This window comes from Anolis sagrei, chromosome Y (assembly GCF_037176765.1).
Source record: "Anolis sagrei isolate rAnoSag1 chromosome Y, rAnoSag1.mat, whole genome shotgun sequence".
In the NCBI taxonomy this organism is placed as follows: Eukaryota; Metazoa; Chordata; class Lepidosauria; order Squamata; family Dactyloidae; genus Anolis; species Anolis sagrei.
Window position 1 is genome coordinate 6,139,660 of NC_090035.1, and position 20,665 is coordinate 6,160,324.

The following is a 20,665-nucleotide window of genomic DNA, read 5'->3' on the forward strand; positions in this document are numbered from 1 at the left end:
TGGGTTGGAGTGGATGGCCACTGAGGTTTCAGCTCTTCTTCTTCTTCTTCTTCAGACTGGGTGGCCATCTGTTGGTGGTGCTTTGATTGTGCTTCTCCTGCATGGTAGAAGGGGGTTGGACTAGATGGCCCCTGGGGTTGTCCTATTATTATTATTATTATTATTATTATTATTGCAAATTCTGGGTGGCCATCTGTTGGGAGTGCTTTGATTGTGCTTTTCCTGCATGTCAGAAGGGGGTTGGACTAGATGGCCCCTGGGGTTGTTCCTATTATTATTATTATTATTATTATTATTGCAAAGTCTGGGTGGCCCTCTGTTGGGGGTGCTTGATGGTGCTTTTTCTGGATGGCAGAAGGGGGATGGACTGGATGGCCCCTGGGGTTGCTCCTATTATTATTATTATTATTATTATTATTATTATTGCAAATTCTGGGTGGCCATCTGTTGGGAGTGCTTTGATTGTGCTTTTCCTGCATGTCAGAAGGGGGTTGGACTAGATGGCCCCTGGGGTTGTACCTATTATTATTATTATTATTATTATTATTGCAAAGTCTGGGTGGCCCTCTGTTGGGGGTGCTTGATGGTGCTTTTTCTGGATGGCAGAAGGGGGATGGACTGGATGGCCCCTGGGGTTGCTCCTATTATTATTATTATTATTATTATTGCAAATTCTGGGTGGCCATCTGTTGGGAGTGCTTTGATTGTGCTTTTCCTGCATGGCAGAAGGGGGTTGGACTAGATGGCTCCTGACGTTTCTCCCATTATTATTACTATTGTTATTGTTGTTGTTGTTGTTGTTGTTGTTATTATTATTATTAGAAAAACTGGGTGGCCATCTGTTGGGGGTGCTTTGATTGTGCTTTTCCTCGATGGCAGAAGAGTGTTGGACTTGATGGCTCCTGAGGTTTCTCCTATTATTATTACTATTGTTATTGTTGTTGTTTTTATTGTTATTATTATTATTATTACAAAAACTGGGTGGCCATCTGTTGGGAGTGCTTTGATTGTGCTTTTCCTGCATGGGAGAAGGGGGTTGAACTAGATGGCTCCTGAGGTTTCTCCTATTATTATTACTATTGTTATTGTTGTTGTTATTATTATTATTAGAAAAACTGGGTGGCCATCTGTTAGGGGTGCTTTGATTGTGCTTTTCCTGGATGGCAGAAGAGTGTTGGACTGGATGGCTCCTGAGGTTTCTCCTATTATTATTATTACTATTGTTATTGTTGTTCTTGTTGCTGTTATTATCATTATTACAAAGACTGGGTGGCCATCTGTTGGGGGTGCTTTGATTGTGCTTTTCCTGGATGGCAGAAGGGTGTTCCAGGGCTCTTCCACTGAAACACTGTTAAGTTTATGTTGGTTAATGATGTTCTTCAAAAGTTTGGCCATGCCTGATACGTATACATTATATAATATATAATGTATACCATCATATCTATGGTAAACAACATTTCTTGGGACTCCACAAGAAACTTTTGCTTCAGAAAGGGCTCTGCAGCTGAACAAGTTTGAGAATCCCTGCTCTGACATAACTGGGAGAACTGGAAAGTTATGTAATGGAGAATCAAACGAACTGCCCATTGTGCCCGACTGAAGTCCCCCAGATTAAATGCGAGCCAGTGGCCATCTCACCTGGGCATTTGCTCCACCCCTTCTGAAGGGTAATAAATGTGTCTCCATGCCAGAGTAAGTCACTGACCTACCTGAGCCGAAGCAGATAAGATCTTCAGTAGCAAGAACGGTGTCCAACGTTGTGCCAATTGGCTGCCAGAGTCCAAACAGAGAGAATATTAACCAGGATGGATCTCCTTTCTTACTTCTCCGTGGAGACCTGGGCTCTTCTAATCCTATCCCTAGGTCTCTTGATGCTGTAAGTAACTTTACTTATTGATTAATTTTTGCAGAAACAATGTCATTCACATAATACTAAATCCTTTAACTAAAACAATAAACACATATGGATTGAAATGCTAAAGCATAACAAAATGTAATGCATCGTCAAAATAGTCCTCCATTCTGTATACAAAAAGAAAGGTGGTATTCTCTCTGAGCAAAATCATGGTGACACATCCTTAAGCTTTCCTCTTCTGACCCTCAGAAACTTGAAATAAAAAATGTCATTCTTTTTATCATGTATGCAAAAGCCTTTACTTTTAAAATGTGACTCACGTATTGACTTATTGGAAGTGTTACTAATGACTCAAAGAGAGTAACTTAATTCTTATAGAATGAAATGTTGTTGCAGCCACATTACCAAAAGTATCCTGTTAGGTAACTCTGTCACCTTTTTTTCCTCCTGAACTCTCATCCACTTATACCAGTGGTTCCCAACCTTTTTTTTTTTTAAACCAGGGATCACTTTGACCAGGGACCACCTGGACCAGGGACCACTTTCACCAGTGCCCACTTTGACCAGGCCCAACTTGACCAGGGACCCTTTTGACCAGGGACCACTTTGACCAGGGACCCCTTTGACCAAGGACCACTTTGACCAGGGACCACTTTGACCAGGGACTATTTGTCCAGGGACCAGACCCCTTTTACCAGGGAACCCTTTGACCAGAGACTACTTAGACCAGGGAACCCTTTGACCAGGGACCACTTTGACCAGGGACCATTTGTCCAGGGACCCCTTTGACCAGGGACCCCTTTGACCAGGAACCCCTTTGACCAGGGACCCCTTTGACCAGGAACCCCTTTGACCAGGGACCCCTTTGACCAGGGACCCCTTTGACCAGGGACCCCTTTGACCAGGGACCCCTTTGACCAGGGACCCCTTTGACCAAGGACCACTTTGACCAGGGACCCTTTTGACCAGGGACCCCTTTGACCAGGGACCACTTTGACCAGGGACCACTTTGACCAGGGACTATTTGTCCAGGGACCAGACCCCTTTTACCAGGGAACCCTTTGACCAGAGACTACTTAGACCAGGGACCATTTGTCCAGGGACCCCTTTGACCAGGGACCCCTTTGACCAGACACCTTTGACCAGGGACCCCTTTGACCAGGAACCACTTTGACCAGCAGGGACCCCTTTGACCAGGGACCACTTTGACCAGGGACCCCTTTGTCCAGGGACCACTTTGACCAGGGACCCCTTTGAGCAGGGACCACTTTGACGAGGGACCACTTTGACCATGGACCACTTTGACCTGAACCATTTGTCCAGGGACCCCTTTGACCAGACCCCTTTTACCAGGGACCCCTTTGACCAGGAACCCCTTTGACCAGGAACCCCTTTGACCAAGGACCCCTTTGACCAAGGACCACTTTGACCAGGGAACCCTTTGACCAAGGACCACTTTGACCAGGGACCACTTTGACCAGGGACCACTTTGACCAGGGACTATTTGTCCAGGGACCAGACCCCTTTTACCAGGGAACCCTTTGACCAGAGACTACTTAGACCAGGGACCATTTGTCCAGGGACCCCTTTGACCAGGGACCCCTTTGACCAGACACCTTTGACCAGGGACCCCTTTGACCAGGAACCACTTTGACCAGCAGGGACCCCTTTGACCAGGGACCACTTTGACCAGGGACCCCTTTGTCCAGGGACCACTTTGACCAGGGACCCCTTTGAGCAGGGACCACTTTGACGAGGGACCACTTTGACCATGGACCACTTTGACCTGAACCATTTGTCCAGGGACCCCTTTGACCAGACCCCTTTTACCAGGGACCCCTTTGACCAGGAACCCCTTTGACCAGGAACCCCTTTGACCAGGGACCCCTTTGACCAAGGACCACTTTGACCAGGGAACCCTTTGACCAGGGACCACTTTGACCAGGGACCACTTTGACCAGGGACCATTTGTCCAGGGACCTCTTTGACCAGGGACCCCTTTGACCAGGGACCCCTTTGACCAGGGACCACTTTGACCAGGGACTATTTGTCCAGGGACCAGACCCCTTTTACCAGGGAACCCTTTGACCAGGGACCACTTTGACCAGGGACCCCTTTGACCAGGGACCCCTTTGACCAGGGACCACTTTGACCAGGGACTATTTGTCCAGGGACCAGACCCCTTTTACCAGGGAACCCTTTGACCAGGGACCACTTTGACCAGGGACCCCTTTGACCAGGGACCCCTTTGACCAGGGACCACTTTGACCAGGGACTATTTGTCCAGGGACCAGACCCCTTTTACCAGGGAACCCTTTGACCAAGGACCACTTTGACCAGGGACCACTTTGACCAGGGACTATTTGTCCAGGGACCAGACCCCTTTTACCAGGGAACCCTTTGACCAGGGACCACTTTGACCAGGGACCATTTGTCCAGGGACCCCTTTGACCAGGGACCCCTTTGACCAGGAACCCCTTTGACCAGGGACCCCTTTGACCAGGGACCCCTTTGACCAGGGACCCCTTTGACCAAGGACCACTTTGACCAGGGACCCCTTTGACCAGGGACCCCTTTGACCAGGGACCCCTTTGACCAGGGACCCCTTTGACCAGGGACCCCTTTGACCAGGGACCACTTTGACCAAGGACCACTTTGACCAAGGAGCACTTTGACCAAGGAGCACTTTGACCAGGGACCCCTTTGACCAGGGACCCCTTTGACCAGGGACCACTTTGACCAGGGACCATTTGTCCAGGGACCCCTTTGACCAGGAACCCCTTTGACCAGGGACCCCTTTGACCAGGGACCCCTTTGACCAGGGACCCCTTTGACCAGGGACCTCTTTGACCAGGGACCCCTTTGACCAGGGAACCCTTTGACCAGGGACCCCTTTGACCAGGGACCCCTTTGACCAGGGACCTCTTTGACCAGGGACCCCTTTGAACAAGGACCCCTTTGATCAGGGACCCCTTTGACCAGGGACCCCTTTGACCAGGGACCCCTTTGACCAGGGACCCCTTTGACCAGGGACCCCTTTGACCAGGGACCCCTTTGACCAGGGACCCCTTTGACCAGGGACCCCTTTGACCAGGGACCCCTTTGACCAGGGACCCCTTTGACCAGGGACCCCTTTGACCAGGGACCCCTTTGACCAGGGACCCCTTTGACCAGGGACCCCTTTGACCAGGGACCCCTTTGACCAGGGACCCCTTTGACCAGGGACCCCTTTGACCAGGGACCCCTTTGACCAGGGACCCCTTTGACCAGGGACCCCTTTGATCAGGGACCCCTTTGAACAAGGACCCCTTTGACCAGGGACCACTTTGACCAGGGACCTCTTTGACCAGGGACCCCTTTGACCAGGGACCCCTTTGACCAGGGACCCCTTTGAACAAGGACCCCTTTGACCAGGGACCTCTTTGACCAGGGACCCCTTTGACCAGGGACCCCTTTGACCAGGGACCCCTTTGATCAGGGACCCCTTTGAACAAGGACCCCTTTGACCAGGGACCCCTTTGACCAGGGACCCCTTTGACCAGGGACCACTTTGACCAGGGACCTCTTTGACCAGGGACCCCTTTGACCAGGGAACCCTTTGACCAGGGACCCCTTTGACCAGGGACCCCTTTGACCAGGGACCACTTTGACCAGGGACCTCTTTGACCAGGGACCCCTTTGACCAGGGACCCCTTTGACCAGGGACCCCTTTGACCAGGGACCCCTTTGACCAGGGACCTCTTTGACCAGGGACCCCTTTGACCAGGGACCACTTTGACCAGGGACCTCTTTGACCAGGGACCTCTTTGACCAGGGACCCCTTTGACCAGGGACCCCTTTGACCAGGGACCACTTTGACCAGGGACCTCTTTGACCAGGGAACCCTTTGACCAGGGACCCCTTTGACCAGGGAACCCTTTATCCAGGGACCCCTTTGACTAGGGACCTCTTTGACCAGGGAACCCTTTATCCAGGGACCCCTTTGACTAGGGACCATTTGACCAGGGACCACATGACCAGGGACGATTTTGACCAGGGACCACTTTGACCAGGGACCACTTGAACAGGGACCACTTTGACCAGGGACCCCTTTGACCAAGGACCACTTTGACCAAGGACCACTTTGACCAGGGACCACTTTGACCAGGGACCCCTTTGACCAAGGACCACTTTGACCAGGGACCCCTTTGATCAGGGACCCCTTTGAACAAGGACCCCTTTGACCAGGGACCACTTTGACCAGGGACCCCTTTGACCAGGGACCCCTTTGACCAGGGACCCCTTTGACCAGGGACCACTTTGACCAGGGACCCCTTTGAACAAGGACCCCTTTGACCAGGGACCCCTTTGACCAGGGACCCCTTTGACCAGGGACCCCTTTGACCAGGGACCCCTTTGACCAGGGACCCTTTTGACCAGGGACCTCTTTGACCAGGGACCTCTTTGACCAGGGACCCCTTTGAACAAGGACCCCTTTGATCAGGGACCCCTTTGATCAGGGACCCCTTTGACCAAGGAGCACTTTGACCAGGGACCCCTTTGACCAGGGAACCCTTTGACCAGGGACCCCTTTGATCAGGGACCCCTTTGAACAAGGACCCCTTTGACCAGGGACCCCTTTGACCAGGGACCCCTTTGACCAGGGACCACTTTGACCAGGGACCTCTTTGACCAGGGACCCCTTTGACCAGGGAACCCTTTGACCAGGGACCCCTTTGACCAGGGACCCCTTTGACCAGGGACCACTTTGACCAGGGACCTCTTTGACCAGGGACCCCTTTGACCAGGGACCCCTTTGACCAGGGACCCCTTTGACCAGGGACCCCTTTGACCAGGGACCACTTTGACCAGGGACCTCTTTGACCAGGGACCCCTTTGACCAGGGAACCCTTTGACCAGGGACCCCTTTGACCAGGGACCCCTTTGACCAGGGACCACTTTGACCAGGGACCTCTTTGACCAGGGACCCCTTTGACCAGGGACCCCTTTGACCAGGGACCCCTTTGAACAAGGACCCCTTTGAACAAGGACCCCTTTGACCAGGGACCCCTTTGACCAGGGACCCCTTTGACCAGGGAACCCTTTGACCAGGGACCCCTTTGAACAAGGACCCCTTTGAACAAGGACCCCTTTGACCAGGGACCCCTTTGATCAGGGACCCCTTTGAACAAGGACCCCTTTGACCAGGGACCACTTTGACCAGGGACCTCTTTGACCAGGGACCCCTTTGACCAGGGACCCCTTTGACCAGGGACCCCTTTGACCAGGGACCCCTTTGATCAGGGACCCCTTTGAACAAGGACCCCTTTGACCAGGGACCCCTTTGACCAGGGACCCCTTTGACCAGGGACCACTTTGACCAGGGACCTCTTTGACCAGGGACCCCTTTGACCAGGGAACCCTTTGACCAGGGACCCCTTTGACCAGGGACCCCTTTGACCAGGGACCACTTTGACCAGGGACCTCTTTGACCAGGGACCCCTTTGACCAGGGACCCCTTTGACCAGGGACCCCTTTGACCAGGGACCCCTTTGACCAGGGACCTCTTTGACCAGGGACCCCTTTGACCAGGGAACCCTTTGACCAGGGACCCCTTTGACCAGGGACCCCTTTGACCAGGGACCACTTTGACCAGGGACCACTTTGACCAGGGACCTCTTTGACCAGGGAACCCTTTGACCAGGGACCCCTTTGACCAGGGACCCCTTTGACCAGGGACCCCTTTGACCAGGGACCACTTTGACCAGGGACCTCTTTGACCAGGGACCCCTTTGACCAGGGACCCCTTTGACCAGGGACCCCTTTGACCAGGGACCCCTTTGACCAGGGACCTCTTTGACCAGGGACCCCTTTGACCAGGGAACCCTTTGACCAGGGACCCCTTTGACCAGGGACCCCTTTGACCAGGGACCACTTTGACCAGGGACCTCTTTGACCAGGGAACCCTTTGACCAGACCCCTTTGACCAGGGAACCCTTTATCCAGGGACCCCTTTGACTAGGGACCATTTGACCAGGGACCACATGACCAGGGACGATTTTGACCAGGGACCACTTTGACCAGGGACCACTTGAACAGGGACCACTTTGACCAGGGACCCCTTTGACCAAGGACCACTTTGACCAAGGACCACTTTGACCAGGGACCACTTTGACCAGGGACCACTTTGACCAGGGACCCCTTTGACCAAGGACCACTTTGACCAGGGACCCCTTTGACCAGGGACCCCTTTGACCAGGGACCCCTTTGACCAGGGAACCCTTTGACCAGGGACCACTTTGACCAGGGACCCCTTTGACCAGGGACCACTTTGACCAGGGACCCCTTTGACCAGGGACCCCTTTGACCAGGGACCCCTTTGACCAGGGACCCCTTTGACCAGGGACCCCTTTGACCAGGGACCCCTTTGACCAGGGACCCCTTTGACCAGGGACCCCTTTGACCAGGGACCACTTTGACCAGGGAACCCTTTGACCAGGGACCCCTTTGACCAGGGACCCCTTTGACCAGGGAACCCTTTGACCAGACCCCTTTGACCAGGGACCCCTTTGACCAGGGACCTCTTTGACCAGGGACCTCTTTGACCAGGGACCCCTTTGACCAGACCCCTTTGACCAGGGACCCCTTTGACCAGGGACCCCTTTGACCAGGGACCCCTTTGACCAGGGACCCCTTTGACCAGACCCCTTTGACCAGGGACCCCTTTGACCAGGGACCCCTTTGACCAGACCCCTTTGACCAGGGACCCCTTTGACCAGGGACCCCTTTGACCAGGGACCCCTTTGACCAGACCCCTTTGACCAGGGACCCCTTTGACCAGGGACCCCTTTGACCAGACCCCTTTGACCAGGGACCCCTTTGACCAGGGACCTCTTTGACCAGGGACCCCTTTGACCAGACCCCTTTGACCAGGGACCCCTTTGACCAGGGACCCCTTTGACCAGACCCCTTTGACCAGGGACCCCTTTGACCAGGGACCCCTTTGACCAGGGACCCCTTTGACCAGGGACCCCTTTGACCAGGGACCCCTTTGATCAGGGACCCCTTTGAACAAGGACCCCTTTGACCAGGGACCACTTTGACCAGGGACCACTTTGACCAAGGAGCACTTTGACCAGGGACCCCTTTGACCAGGGACCCCTTTGACCAGGGACCCCTTTGACCAGGGACCCCTTTGACCAGGGACCCCTTTGATCAGGGACCCCTTTGAACAAGGACCCCTTTGACCAGGGACCCCTTTGACCAGGGACCCCTTTGACCAGGGACCACTTTGACCAGGGACCTCTTTGACCAGGGACCCCTTTGACCAGGGAACCCTTTGACCAGGGACCCCTTTGACCAGGGACCCCTTTGACCAGGGACCACTTTGACCAGGGACCTCTTTGACCAGGGACCCCTTTGACCAGGGACCCCTTTGACCAGGGACCCCTTTGACCAGGGACCCCTTTGACCAGGGACCACTTTGACCAGGGACCTCTTTGACCAGGGACCCCTTTGACCAGGGAACCCTTTGACCAGGGACCCCTTTGACCAGGGACCCCTTTGACCAGGGACCACTTTGACCAGGGACCCCTTTGACCAGACCCCTTTGACCAGGGACCCCTTTGACCAGGGACCCCTTTGACCAGGGACCCCTTTGACCAGGGACCCCTTTGACCAGGGACCCCTTTGACCAGACCCCTTTGACCAGGGACCCCTTTGACCAGGGACCCCTTTGACCAGGGACCCCTTTGACCAGGGACCCCTTTGACCAGGGACCACTTTGACCAGGGACCCCTTTGAACAAGGACCCCTTTGATCAGGGACCCCTTTGACCAGGGACCACTTTGACCAGGGACCACTTTGACCAGGGACCACTTTGACCAAGGAGCACTTTGACCAGGGACCCCTTTGACCAGGGACCCCTTTGACCAGGGACCCCTTTGACCAGGGACCCCTTTGACCAGGGACCCCTTTGATCAGGGACCCCTTTGAACAAGGACCCCTTTGACCAGGGACCCCTTTGACCAGGGACCCCTTTGACCAGGGACCACTTTGACCAGGGACCTCTTTGACCAGGGACCCCTTTGACCAGGGACCCCTTTGACCAGGGAACCCTTTGACCAGGGACCCCTTTGACCAGGGACCCCTTTGACCAGGGACCACTTTGACCAGGGACCTCTTTGACCAGGGACCCCTTTGACCAGGGACCCCTTTGACCAGGGACCCCTTTGAACAAGGACCCCTTTGAACAAGGACCCCTTTGACCAGGGACCCCTTTGATCAGGGACCCCTTTGAACAAGGACCCCTTTGACCAGGGACCACTTTGACCAGGGACCTCTTTGACCAGGGACCCCTTTGACCAGGGACCCCTTTGACCAGGGACCCCTTTGACCAGGGACCCCTTTGATCAGGGACCCCTTTGAACAAGGACCCCTTTGACCAGGGACCCCTTTGACCAGGGACCCCTTTGACCAGGGACCCTTTGATCAGGGACCCCTTTGAACAAGGACCCCTTTGACCAGGGACCTCTTTGACCAGGGACCCCTTTGACCAGGGACCCCTTTGACCAGGGAACCCTTTGACCAGGGACCCCTTTGACCAGGGACCCCTTTGACCAGGGACCACTTTGACCAGGGACCTCTTTGACCAGGGACCCCTTTGACCAGGGACCCCTTTGACCAGGGACCCCTTTGACCAGGGACCCCTTTGACCAGGGACCCCTTTGACCAGGGACCCCTTTGACCAGGGACCCCTTTGACCAGGGACCTCTTTGACCAGGGACCCCTTTGACCAGGGAACCCTTTGACCAGGGACCCCTTTGACCAGGGACCCCTTTGACCAGGGACCACTTTGACCAGGGACCTCTTTGACCAGGGAACCCTTTGACCAGACCCCTTTGACCAGGGAACCCTTTATCCAGGGACCCCTTTGACTAGGGACCATTTGACCAGGGACCACATGACCAGGGACGATTTTGACCAGGGACCACTTTGACCAGGGACCACTTGAACAGGGACCACTTTGACCAGGGACCCCTTTGACCAAGGACCACTTTGACCAAGGACCACTTTGACCAGGGACCACTTTGACCAGGGACCACTTTGACCAGGGACCCCTTTGACCAAGGACCACTTTGACCAGGGAACCCTTTGACCAGGGACCACTTTGACCAGGGACCCCTTTGACCAGGGACCACTTTGACCAGGGAACCCTTTGACCAGGGACCACTTTGACCAGGGACCCCTTTGACCAGGGACCACTTTGACCAGGGAACCCTTTGACCAGGGACCACTTTGACCAGGGACCCCTTTGACCAGGGACCCCTTTGACCAGGGACCCCTTTGACCAGGGACCCCTTTGACCAGGGAACCCTTTGACCAGGGACCCCTTTGACCAGGGACCACTTTGACCAGGGACCCCTTTGACCAGGGACCCCTTTGACCAGGGACCCCTTTGACCAGGGAACCCTTTGACCAGGGACCCCTTTGACCAGGGACCCCTTTGACCAGGGACCCCTTTGACCAGGGACCCCTTTGACCAGGGACCACTTTGACCAGGGAACCCTTTGACCAGGGACCCCTTTGACCAGGGACCCCTTTGACCAGGGAACCCTTTGACCAGACCCCTTTGACCAGGGACCCCTTTGACCAGGGACCTCTTTGACCAGGGACCCCTTTGACCAGACCCCTTTGACCAGGGACCCCTTTGACCAGGGACCCCTTTGACCAGGGACCCCTTTGACCAGGGACCCCTTTGACCAGGGACCCCTTTGACCAGACCCCTTTGACCAGGGACCCCTTTGACCAGGGACCCCTTTGACCAGGGACCCCTTTGACCAGGGACCCCTTTGACCAGGGACCACTTTGACCAGGGACCCCTTTGAACAAGGACCCCTTTGACCAGGGACCCCTTTGATCAGGGACCCCTTTGAACAAGGACCCCTTTGACCAGGGACCCCTTTGACCAGGGACCTCTTTGACCAGGGACCCCTTTGACCAGGGACCCCTTTGACCAGGGACCACTTTGACCAGGGACCACTTTGACCAGGGACCACTTTGACCAAGGAGCACTTTGACCAGGGACCCCTTTGACCAGGGACCCCTTTGACCAGGGACCCCTTTGACCAGGGACCCCTTTGACCAGGGACCCCTTTGACCAGGGACCCCTTTGAACAAGGACCCCTTTGACCAGGGACCCCTTTGATCAGGGACCCCTTTGAACAAGGACCCCTTTGACCAGGGACCCCTTTGACCAGGGACCTCTTTGACCAGGGACCCCTTTGACCAGGGACCCCTTTGACCAGGGACCACTTTGACCAGGGACCACTTTGACCAGGGACCACTTTGACCAAGGAGCACTTTGACCAGGGACCCCTTTGACCAGGGACCCCTTTGACCAGGGACCCCTTTGACCAGGGACCCCTTTGACCAGGGACCCCTTTGACCAGGGACCCCTTTGAACAAGGACCCCTTTGACCAGGGACCCCTTTGACCAGGGACCCCTTTGAACAAGGACCCCTTTGACCAGGGACCCCTTTGACCAGGGACCTCTTTGACCAGGGACCCCTTTGACCAGGGACCCCTTTGACCAGGGACCACTTTGACCAGGGACCCCTTTGACCAGGGACCCCTTTGACCAGGGACCCCTTTGACCAGGGAACCCTTTGACCAGGGACCCCTTTGACCAGGGACCCCTTTGACCAGGGACCCCTTTGACCAGGGACCCCTTTGACCAGGGACCACTTTGACCAGGGAACCCTTTGACCAGGGACCCCTTTGACCAGGGACCCCTTTGACCAGGGAACCCTTTGACCAGACCCCTTTGACCAGGGACCCCTTTGACCAGGGACCTCTTTGACCAGGGACCTCTTTGACCAGGGACCCCTTTGACCAGACCCCTTTGACCAGGGACCCCTTTGACCAGGGACCCCTTTGACCAGGGACCCCTTTGACCAGGGACCCCTTTGACCAGGGACCCCTTTGACCAGACCCCTTTGACCAGGGACCCCTTTGACCAGGGACCCCTTTGACCAGGGACCCCTTTGACCAGGGACCCCTTTGACCAGGGACCACTTTGACCAGGGACCCCTTTGACCAGGGACCCCTTTGAACAAGGAGCACTTTGACCAGGGACCACTTTGACCAGGGACCACTTTGACCAAGGAGCACTTTGACCAGGGACCCCTTTGACCAGGGACCCCTTTGACCAGACCCCTTTGACCAGGGACCCCTTTGACCAGGGACCCCTTTGACCAGGGACCCCTTTGACCAGGGACCCCTTTGACCAGGGACCTCTTTGACCAGGGACCCCTTTGACCAGGGACCCCTTTGACCAGGGACCACTTTGACCAGGGACCACTTTGACCAGGGACCACTTTGACCAAGGAGCACTTTGACCAGGGACCCCTTTGACCAGGGACCCCTTTGACCAGGGACCCCTTTGACCAGGGACCCCTTTGACCAGGGACCCCTTTGACCAGGGACCCCTTTGAACAAGGACCCCTTTGACCAGGGACCCCTTTGATCAGGGACCCCTTTGAACAAGGACCCCTTTGACCAGGGACCACTTTGACCAGGGACCTCTTTGACCAGGGACCCCTTTGACCAGGGACCCCTTTGACCAGGGACCCCTTTGACCAGGGACCCCTTTGACCAGGGACCCCTTTGATCAGGGACCCCTTTGAACAAGGACCCCTTTGACCAGGGACCCCTTTGATCAGGGACCCCTTTGAACAAGGACCCCTTTGAACAAGGACCCCTTTGACCAGGGACCACTTTGACCAGGGACCCCTTTGACCAGGGACCCCTTTGACCAGGGACCCCTTTGACCAGGGACCCCTTTGACCAGGGACCCCTTTGACCAGGGACCACTTTGACCAGGGACCCCTTTGACCAGGGACCCCTTTGACCAGGGACCCCTTTGACCAGGGACCCCTTTGACCAGGGACCCCTTTGACCAGGGACCCCTTTGATCAGGGACCCCTTTGAACAAGGACCCCTTTGACCAGGGACCCCTTTGATCAGGGACCCCTTTGAACAAGGACCCCTTTGACCAGGGACCACTTTGACCAGGGACCCCTTTGACCAGGGACCCCTTTGACCAGGGACCCCTTTGACCAGGGACCCCTTTGACCAGGGACCCCTTTGACCAGGGACCCCTTTGACCAGGGACCACTTTGACCAGGGACCACTTTGACCAGGGACCACTTTGACCAGGGAACCCTTTGACCAGGGAACCCTTTGACCAGGGACCCCTTTGACCAGGGACCCCTTTGACCAGGGACCACTTTGACCAGGGACCCCTTTGACCAGGGACCCCTTTGACCAGGGACCCCTTTGACCAGGGACCCCTTTGACCAGGGACCCCTTTGACCAGGGACCCCTTTGACCAGGGACCCCTTTGACCAGGGACCCCTTTGACCAGGGACCCCTTTGACCAGGGAACCCTTTGACCAGGGACCACTTTGACCAGGGACCCCTTTGACCAGGGACCCCTTTGACCAGGGACCCCTTTGACCAGGGACCACTTTGACCAGGGAACCCTTTGACCAGGGACCACTTTGACCAGGGACCCCTTTGACCAGGGACCCCTTTGACCAGGGACCCCTTTGACCAGGGACCCCTTTGACCAGGGACCCCTTTGACCAGGGACCCCTTTGACCAGGGACCCCTTTGACCAGGGACCCCTTTGACCAGGGACCCCTTTGACCAGGGACCCCTTTGACCAGGGACCCCTTTGACCAGGGACCCCTTTGACCAGGGACCCCTTTGACCAGGGACCACTTTGACCAGGGACCCCTTTGACCAGGGACCCCTTTGACCAGGGACCCCTTTGACCAGGGACCCCTTTGACCAGGGACCCCTTTGACCAGGGACCCCTTTGACCAGGGACCCCTTTGACCAGGGACCCCTTTGACCAGGGACCCCTTTGACCAGGGAACCCTTTGACCAGGGACCCCTTTGACCAGGGACCCCTTTGACCAGGGACCCCTTTGACCAGGGACCCCTTTGACCAGGGACCCCTTTGACCAGGGACCCCTTTGACCAGGGACCCCTTTGACCAGGGACCTCTTTGACCAGGGACCCCTTTGACCAGGGACCCCTTTGACCAGGGACCCCTTTGACCAGGGACCCCTTTGACCAGGGACCCCTTTGACCAGGGACCCCTTTGACCAGGGACCCCTTTGACCAGGGACCTCTTTGACCAGGGACCCCTTTGACCAGGGAACCCTTTGACCAGGGACCCCTTTGACCAGGGACCCCTTTGACCAGGGACCCCTTTGACCAGGGACCCCTTTGACCAGGGACCCCTTTGACCAGGGACCCCTTTGACCAGGGACCCCTTTGACCAGGGACCCCTTTGACCAGGGACCCCTTTGACCAGGGACCCCTTTGACCAGGGACCCCTTTGACCAGGGACCCCTTTGACCAGGGACCACTTTGACCAGGGACCCCTTTGACCAGGGACCCCTTTGACCAGGGACCCCTTTGACCAGGGACCCCTTTGACCAGGGACCCCTTTGACCAGGGACCCCTTTGACCAGGGACCCCTTTGACCAGGGACCCCTTTGACCAGGGACCTCTTTGACCAGGGACCCCTTTGACCAGGGAACCCTTTGACCAGGGACCCCTTTGACCAGGGACCCCTTTGACCAGGGACCACTTTGACCAGGGACCCCTTTGACCAGGGACCCCTTTGACCAGGGACCCCTTTGACCAGGGACCCCTTTGACCAGGGACCCCTTTGACCAGGGACCCCTTTGACCAGGGACCCCTTTGACCAGGGACCCCTTTGACCAGGGACCCCTTTGACCAGGGACCACTTTGACCAGGGACCCCTTTGACCAGGGACCCCTTTGACCAGGGACCCCTTTGACCAGGGACCCCTTTGACCAGGGACCCCTTTGACCAGGGACCCCTTTGACCAGGGACCCCTTTGACCAGGGACCCCTTTGACCAGGGACCCCTTTGACCAGGGACCCCTTTGACCAGGGACCACTTTGACCAGGGAACCCTTTGACCAGGGAACCCTTTGACCAGGGACCCCTTTGACCAGGGACCCCTTTGACCAGGGACCACTTTGACCAGGGACCCCTTTGACCAGGGAACCCTTTGACCAGGGACCCCTTTGACCAGGGACCCCTTTGACCAGGGACCCCTTTGACCAGGGACCACTTTGACCAGGGAACCCTTTGACCAGGGAACCCTTTGACCAGGGACCCCTTTGACCAGGGACCCCTTTGACCAGGGACCTCTTTGACCAGGGACCCCTTTGAACAAGGACCCCTTTGATCAGGGACCCCTTTGACCAGGGACCCCTTTGACCAGGGACCCCTTTGACCAGGGACCCCTTTGACCAGGGACCCCTTTGACCAGGGACCCCTTTGACCAGGGACCTCTTTGACCAGGGACCCCTTTGACCAGGGAACCCTTTGACCAGGGACCCCTTTGACCAGGGACCCCTTTGACCAGGGACCTCTTTGACCAGGGACCCCTTTGAACAAGGACCCCTTTGATCAGGGACCCCTTTGACCAGGGACCCCTTTGACCAGGGACCCCTTTGACCAGGGACCCCTTTGACCAGGGACCCCTTTGACCAGGGACCCCTTTGACCAGGGACCCCTTTGACCAGGGACCCCTTTGACCAGGGACCCCTTTGACCAGGGACCCCTTTGACCAGGGACCCCTTTGACCAGGGACCCCTTTGACCAGGGACCCCTTTGACCAGGGACCCCTTTGACCAGGGACCCCTTTGACCAGGGACCCCTTTGACCAGGGACCCCTTTGACCAGGGACCCCTTTGACCAGGGACCCCTTTGACCAGGGACCCCTTTGATCAGGGACCCCTTTGAACAAGGACCCCTTTGACCAGGGACCACTTTGACCAGGGACCTCTTTGACCAGGGACCCCTTTGACCAGGGACCCCTTTGACCAGGGACCCCTTTGAACAAGGACCCCTTTGACCAGGGACCTCTTTGACCAGGGACCCCTTTGACCAGGGACCCCTTTGACCAGGGACCCCTTTGATCAGGGACCCCTTTGAACAAGGACCCCTTTGACCAGGGACCCCTTTGACCAGGGACCCCTTTGACCAGGGACCACTTTGACCAGGGACCTCTTTGACCAGGGACCCCTTTGACCAGGGAACCCTTTGACCAGGGACCCCTTTGACCAGGGACCCCTTTGACCAGGGACCACTTTGACCAGGGACCTCTTTGACCAGGGACCCCTTTGACCAGGGACCCCTTTGACCAGGGACCCCTTTGACCAGGGACCCCTTTGACCAGGGACCTCTTTGACCAGGGACCCCTTTGACCAGGGACCACTTTGACCAGGGACCTCTTTGACCAGGGACCTCTTTGACCAGGGACCCCTTTGACCAGGGACCCCTTTGACCAGGGACCACTTTGACCAGGGACCTCTTTGACCAGGGAACCCTTTGACCAGGGACCCCTTTGACCAGGGAACCCTTTATCCAGGGACCCCTTTGACTAGGGACCTCTTTGACCAGGGAACCCTTTATCCAGGGACCCCTTTGACTAGGGACCATTTGACCAGGGACCACATGACCAGGGACGATTTTGACCAGGGACCACTTTGACCAGGGACCACTTGAACAGGGACCACTTTGACCAGGGACCCCTTTGACCAAGGACCACTTTGACCAAGGACCACTTTGACCAGGGACCACTTTGACCAGGGACCCCTTTGACCAAGGACCACTTTGACCAGGGACCCCTTTGATCAGGGACCCCTTTGAACAAGGACCCCTTTGACCAGGGACCACTTTGACCAGGGACCCCTTTGACCAGGGACCCCTTTGACCAGGGACCCCTTTGACCAGGGACCACTTTGACCAGGGACCCCTTTGAACAAGGACCCCTTTGACCAGGGACCCCTTTGACCAGGGACCCCTTTGACCAGGGACCCCTTTGACCAGGGACCCCTTTGACCAGGGACCCTTTTGACCAGGGACCTCTTTGACCAGGGACCTCTTTGACCAGGGACCCCTTTGAACAAGGACCCCTTTGATCAGGGACCCCTTTGATCAGGGACCCCTTTGACCAAGGAGCACTTTGACCAGGGACCCCTTTGACCAGGGAACCCTTTGACCAGGGACCCCTTTGATCAGGGACCCCTTTGAACAAGGACCCCTTTGACCAGGGACCCCTTTGACCAGGGACCCCTTTGACCAGGGACCACTTTGACCAGGGACCTCTTTGACCAGGGACCCCTTTGACCAGGGAACCCTTTGACCAGGGACCCCTTTGACCAGGGACCCCTTTGACCAGGGACCACTTTGACCAGGGACCTCTTTGACCAGGGACCCCTTTGACCAGGGACCCCTTTGACCAGGGACCCCTTTGACCAGGGACCCCTTTGACCAGGGACCACTTTGACCAGGGACCTCTTTGACCAGGGACCCCTTTGACCAGGGAACCCTTTGACCAGGGACCCCTTTGACCAGGGACCCCTTTGACCAGGGACCACTTTGACCAGGGACCTCTTTGACCAGGGACCCCTTTGACCAGGGACCCCTTTGACCAGGGACCCCTTTGAACAAGGACCCCTTTGAACAAGGACCCCTTTGACCAGGGACCCCTTTGACCAGGGACCCCTTTGACCAGGGAACCCTTTGACCAGGGACCCCTTTGAACAAGGACCCCTTTGAACAAGGACCCCTTTGACCAGGGACCCCTTTGATCAGGGACCCCTTTGAACAAGGACCCCTTTGACCAGGGACCACTTTGACCAGGGACCTCTTTGACCAGGGACCCCTTTGACCAGGGACCCCTTTGACCAGGGACCCCTTTGACCAGGGACCCCTTTGATCAGGGACCCCTTTGAACAAGGACCCCTTTGACCAGGGACCCCTTTGACCAGGGACCCCTTTGACCAGGGACCACTTTGACCAGGGACCTCTTTGACCAGGGACCCCTTTGACCAGGGAACCCTTTGACCAGGGACCCCTTTGACCAGGGACCCCTTTGACCAGGGACCACTTTGACCAGGGACCTCTTTGACCAGGGACCCCTTTGACCAGGGACCCCTTTGACCAGGGACCCCTTTGACCAGGGACCCCTTTGACCAGGGACCTCTTTGACCAGGGACCCCTTTGACCAGGGAACCCTTTGACCAGGGACCCCTTTGACCAGGGACCCCTTTGACCAGGGACCACTTTGACCAGGGACCACTTTGACCAGGGACCTCTTTGACCAGGGAACCCTTTGACCAGGGACCCCTTTGACCAGGGACCCCTTTGACCAGGGACCCCTTTGACCAGGGACCACTTTGACCAGGGACCTCTTTGACCAGGGACCCCTTTGACCAGGGACCCCTTTGACCAGGGACCCCTTTGACCAGGGACCCCTTTGACCAGGGACCTCTTTGACCAGGGACCCCTTTGACCAGGGAACCCTTTGACCAGGGACCCCTTTGACCAGGGACCCCTTTGACCAGGGACCACTTTGACCAGGGACCTCTTTGACCAGGGAACCCTTTGACCAGACCCCTTTGACCAGGGAACCCTTTATCCAGGGACCCCTTTGACTAGGGACCATTTGACCAGGGACCACATGACCAGGGACGATTTTGACCAGGGACCACTTTGACCAGGGACCACTTGAACAGGGACCACTTTGACCAGGGACCCCTTTGACCAAGGACCACTTTGACCAAGGACCACTTTGACCAGGGACCACTTTGACCAGGGACCACTTTGACCAGGGACCCCTTTGACCAAGGACCACTTTGACCAGGGACCCCTTTGACCAGGGACCCCTTTGACCAGGGACCCCTTTGACCAGGGAACCCTTTGACCAGGGACCACTTTGACCAGGGACCCCTTTGACCAGGGACCACTTTGACCAGGGACCCCTTTGACCAGGGACCCCTTTGACCAGGGACCCCTTTGACCAGGGACCCCTTTGACCAGGGACCCCTTTGACCAGGGACCCCTTTGACCAGGGACCCCTTTGACCAGGGACCCCTTTGACCAGGGACCACTTTGACCAGGGAACCCTTTGACCAGGGACCCCTTTGACCAGGGACCCCTTTGACCAGGGAACCCTTTGACCAGACCCCTTTGACCAGGGACCCCTTTGACCAGGGACCTCTTTGACCAGGGACCTCTTTGACCAGGGACCCCTTTGACCAGACCCCTTTGACCAGGGACCCCTTTGACCAGGGACCCCTTTGACCAGGGACCCCTTTGACCAGGGACCCCTTTGACCAGACCCCTTTGACCAGGGACCCCTTTGACCAGGGACCCCTTTGACCAGACCCCTTTGACCAGGGACCCCTTTGACCAGGGACCCCTTTGACCAGACCCCTTTGACCAGGGACCCCTTTGACCAGGGACCCCTTTGACCAGGGACCCCTTTGACCAGACCCCTTTGACCAGGGACCCCTTTGACCAGGGACCCCTTTGACCAGACCCCTTTGACCAGGGACCCCTTTGACCAGGGACCTCTTTGACCAGGGACCCCTTTGACCAGACCCCTTTGACCAGGGACCCCTTTGACCAGGGACCCCTTTGACCAGACCCCTTTGACCAGGGACCCCTTTGACCAGGGACCCCTTTGACCAGGGACCCCTTTGACCAGGGACCCCTTTGACCAGGGACCCCTTTGATCAGGGACCCCTTTGAACAAGGACCCCTTTGACCAGGGACCACTTTGACCAGGGACCACTTTGACCAAGGAGCACTTTGACCAGGGACCCCTTTGACCAGGGACCCCTTTGACCAGGGACCCCTTTGACCAGGGACCCCTTTGACCAGGGACCCCTTTGATCAGGGACCCCTTTGAACAAGGACCCCTTTGACC

At 56.8% G+C, this 20,665-nt stretch overlaps 1 protein-coding gene across 1 annotated transcript in view; it reads left to right on the top strand.

The window, feature by feature from the left end:
- The first annotated feature begins 1,681 nt into the window (after positions 1 to 1,681).
- Positions 1,682 to 20,665, top strand: part of LOC137095311 (cytochrome P450 3A9-like) — a 75,240-nt gene continuing 56,256 nt past the window's right edge. Inside the window, exon 1 of the mRNA XM_067461782.1 lies at positions 1,682 to 1,876. Within this exon, the coding sequence (XP_067317883.1) occupies positions 1,806 to 1,876 (71 nt within the window). The 5' untranslated portion in view covers positions 1,682 to 1,805. The remainder of the gene's footprint in view (positions 1,877 to 20,665) is intronic.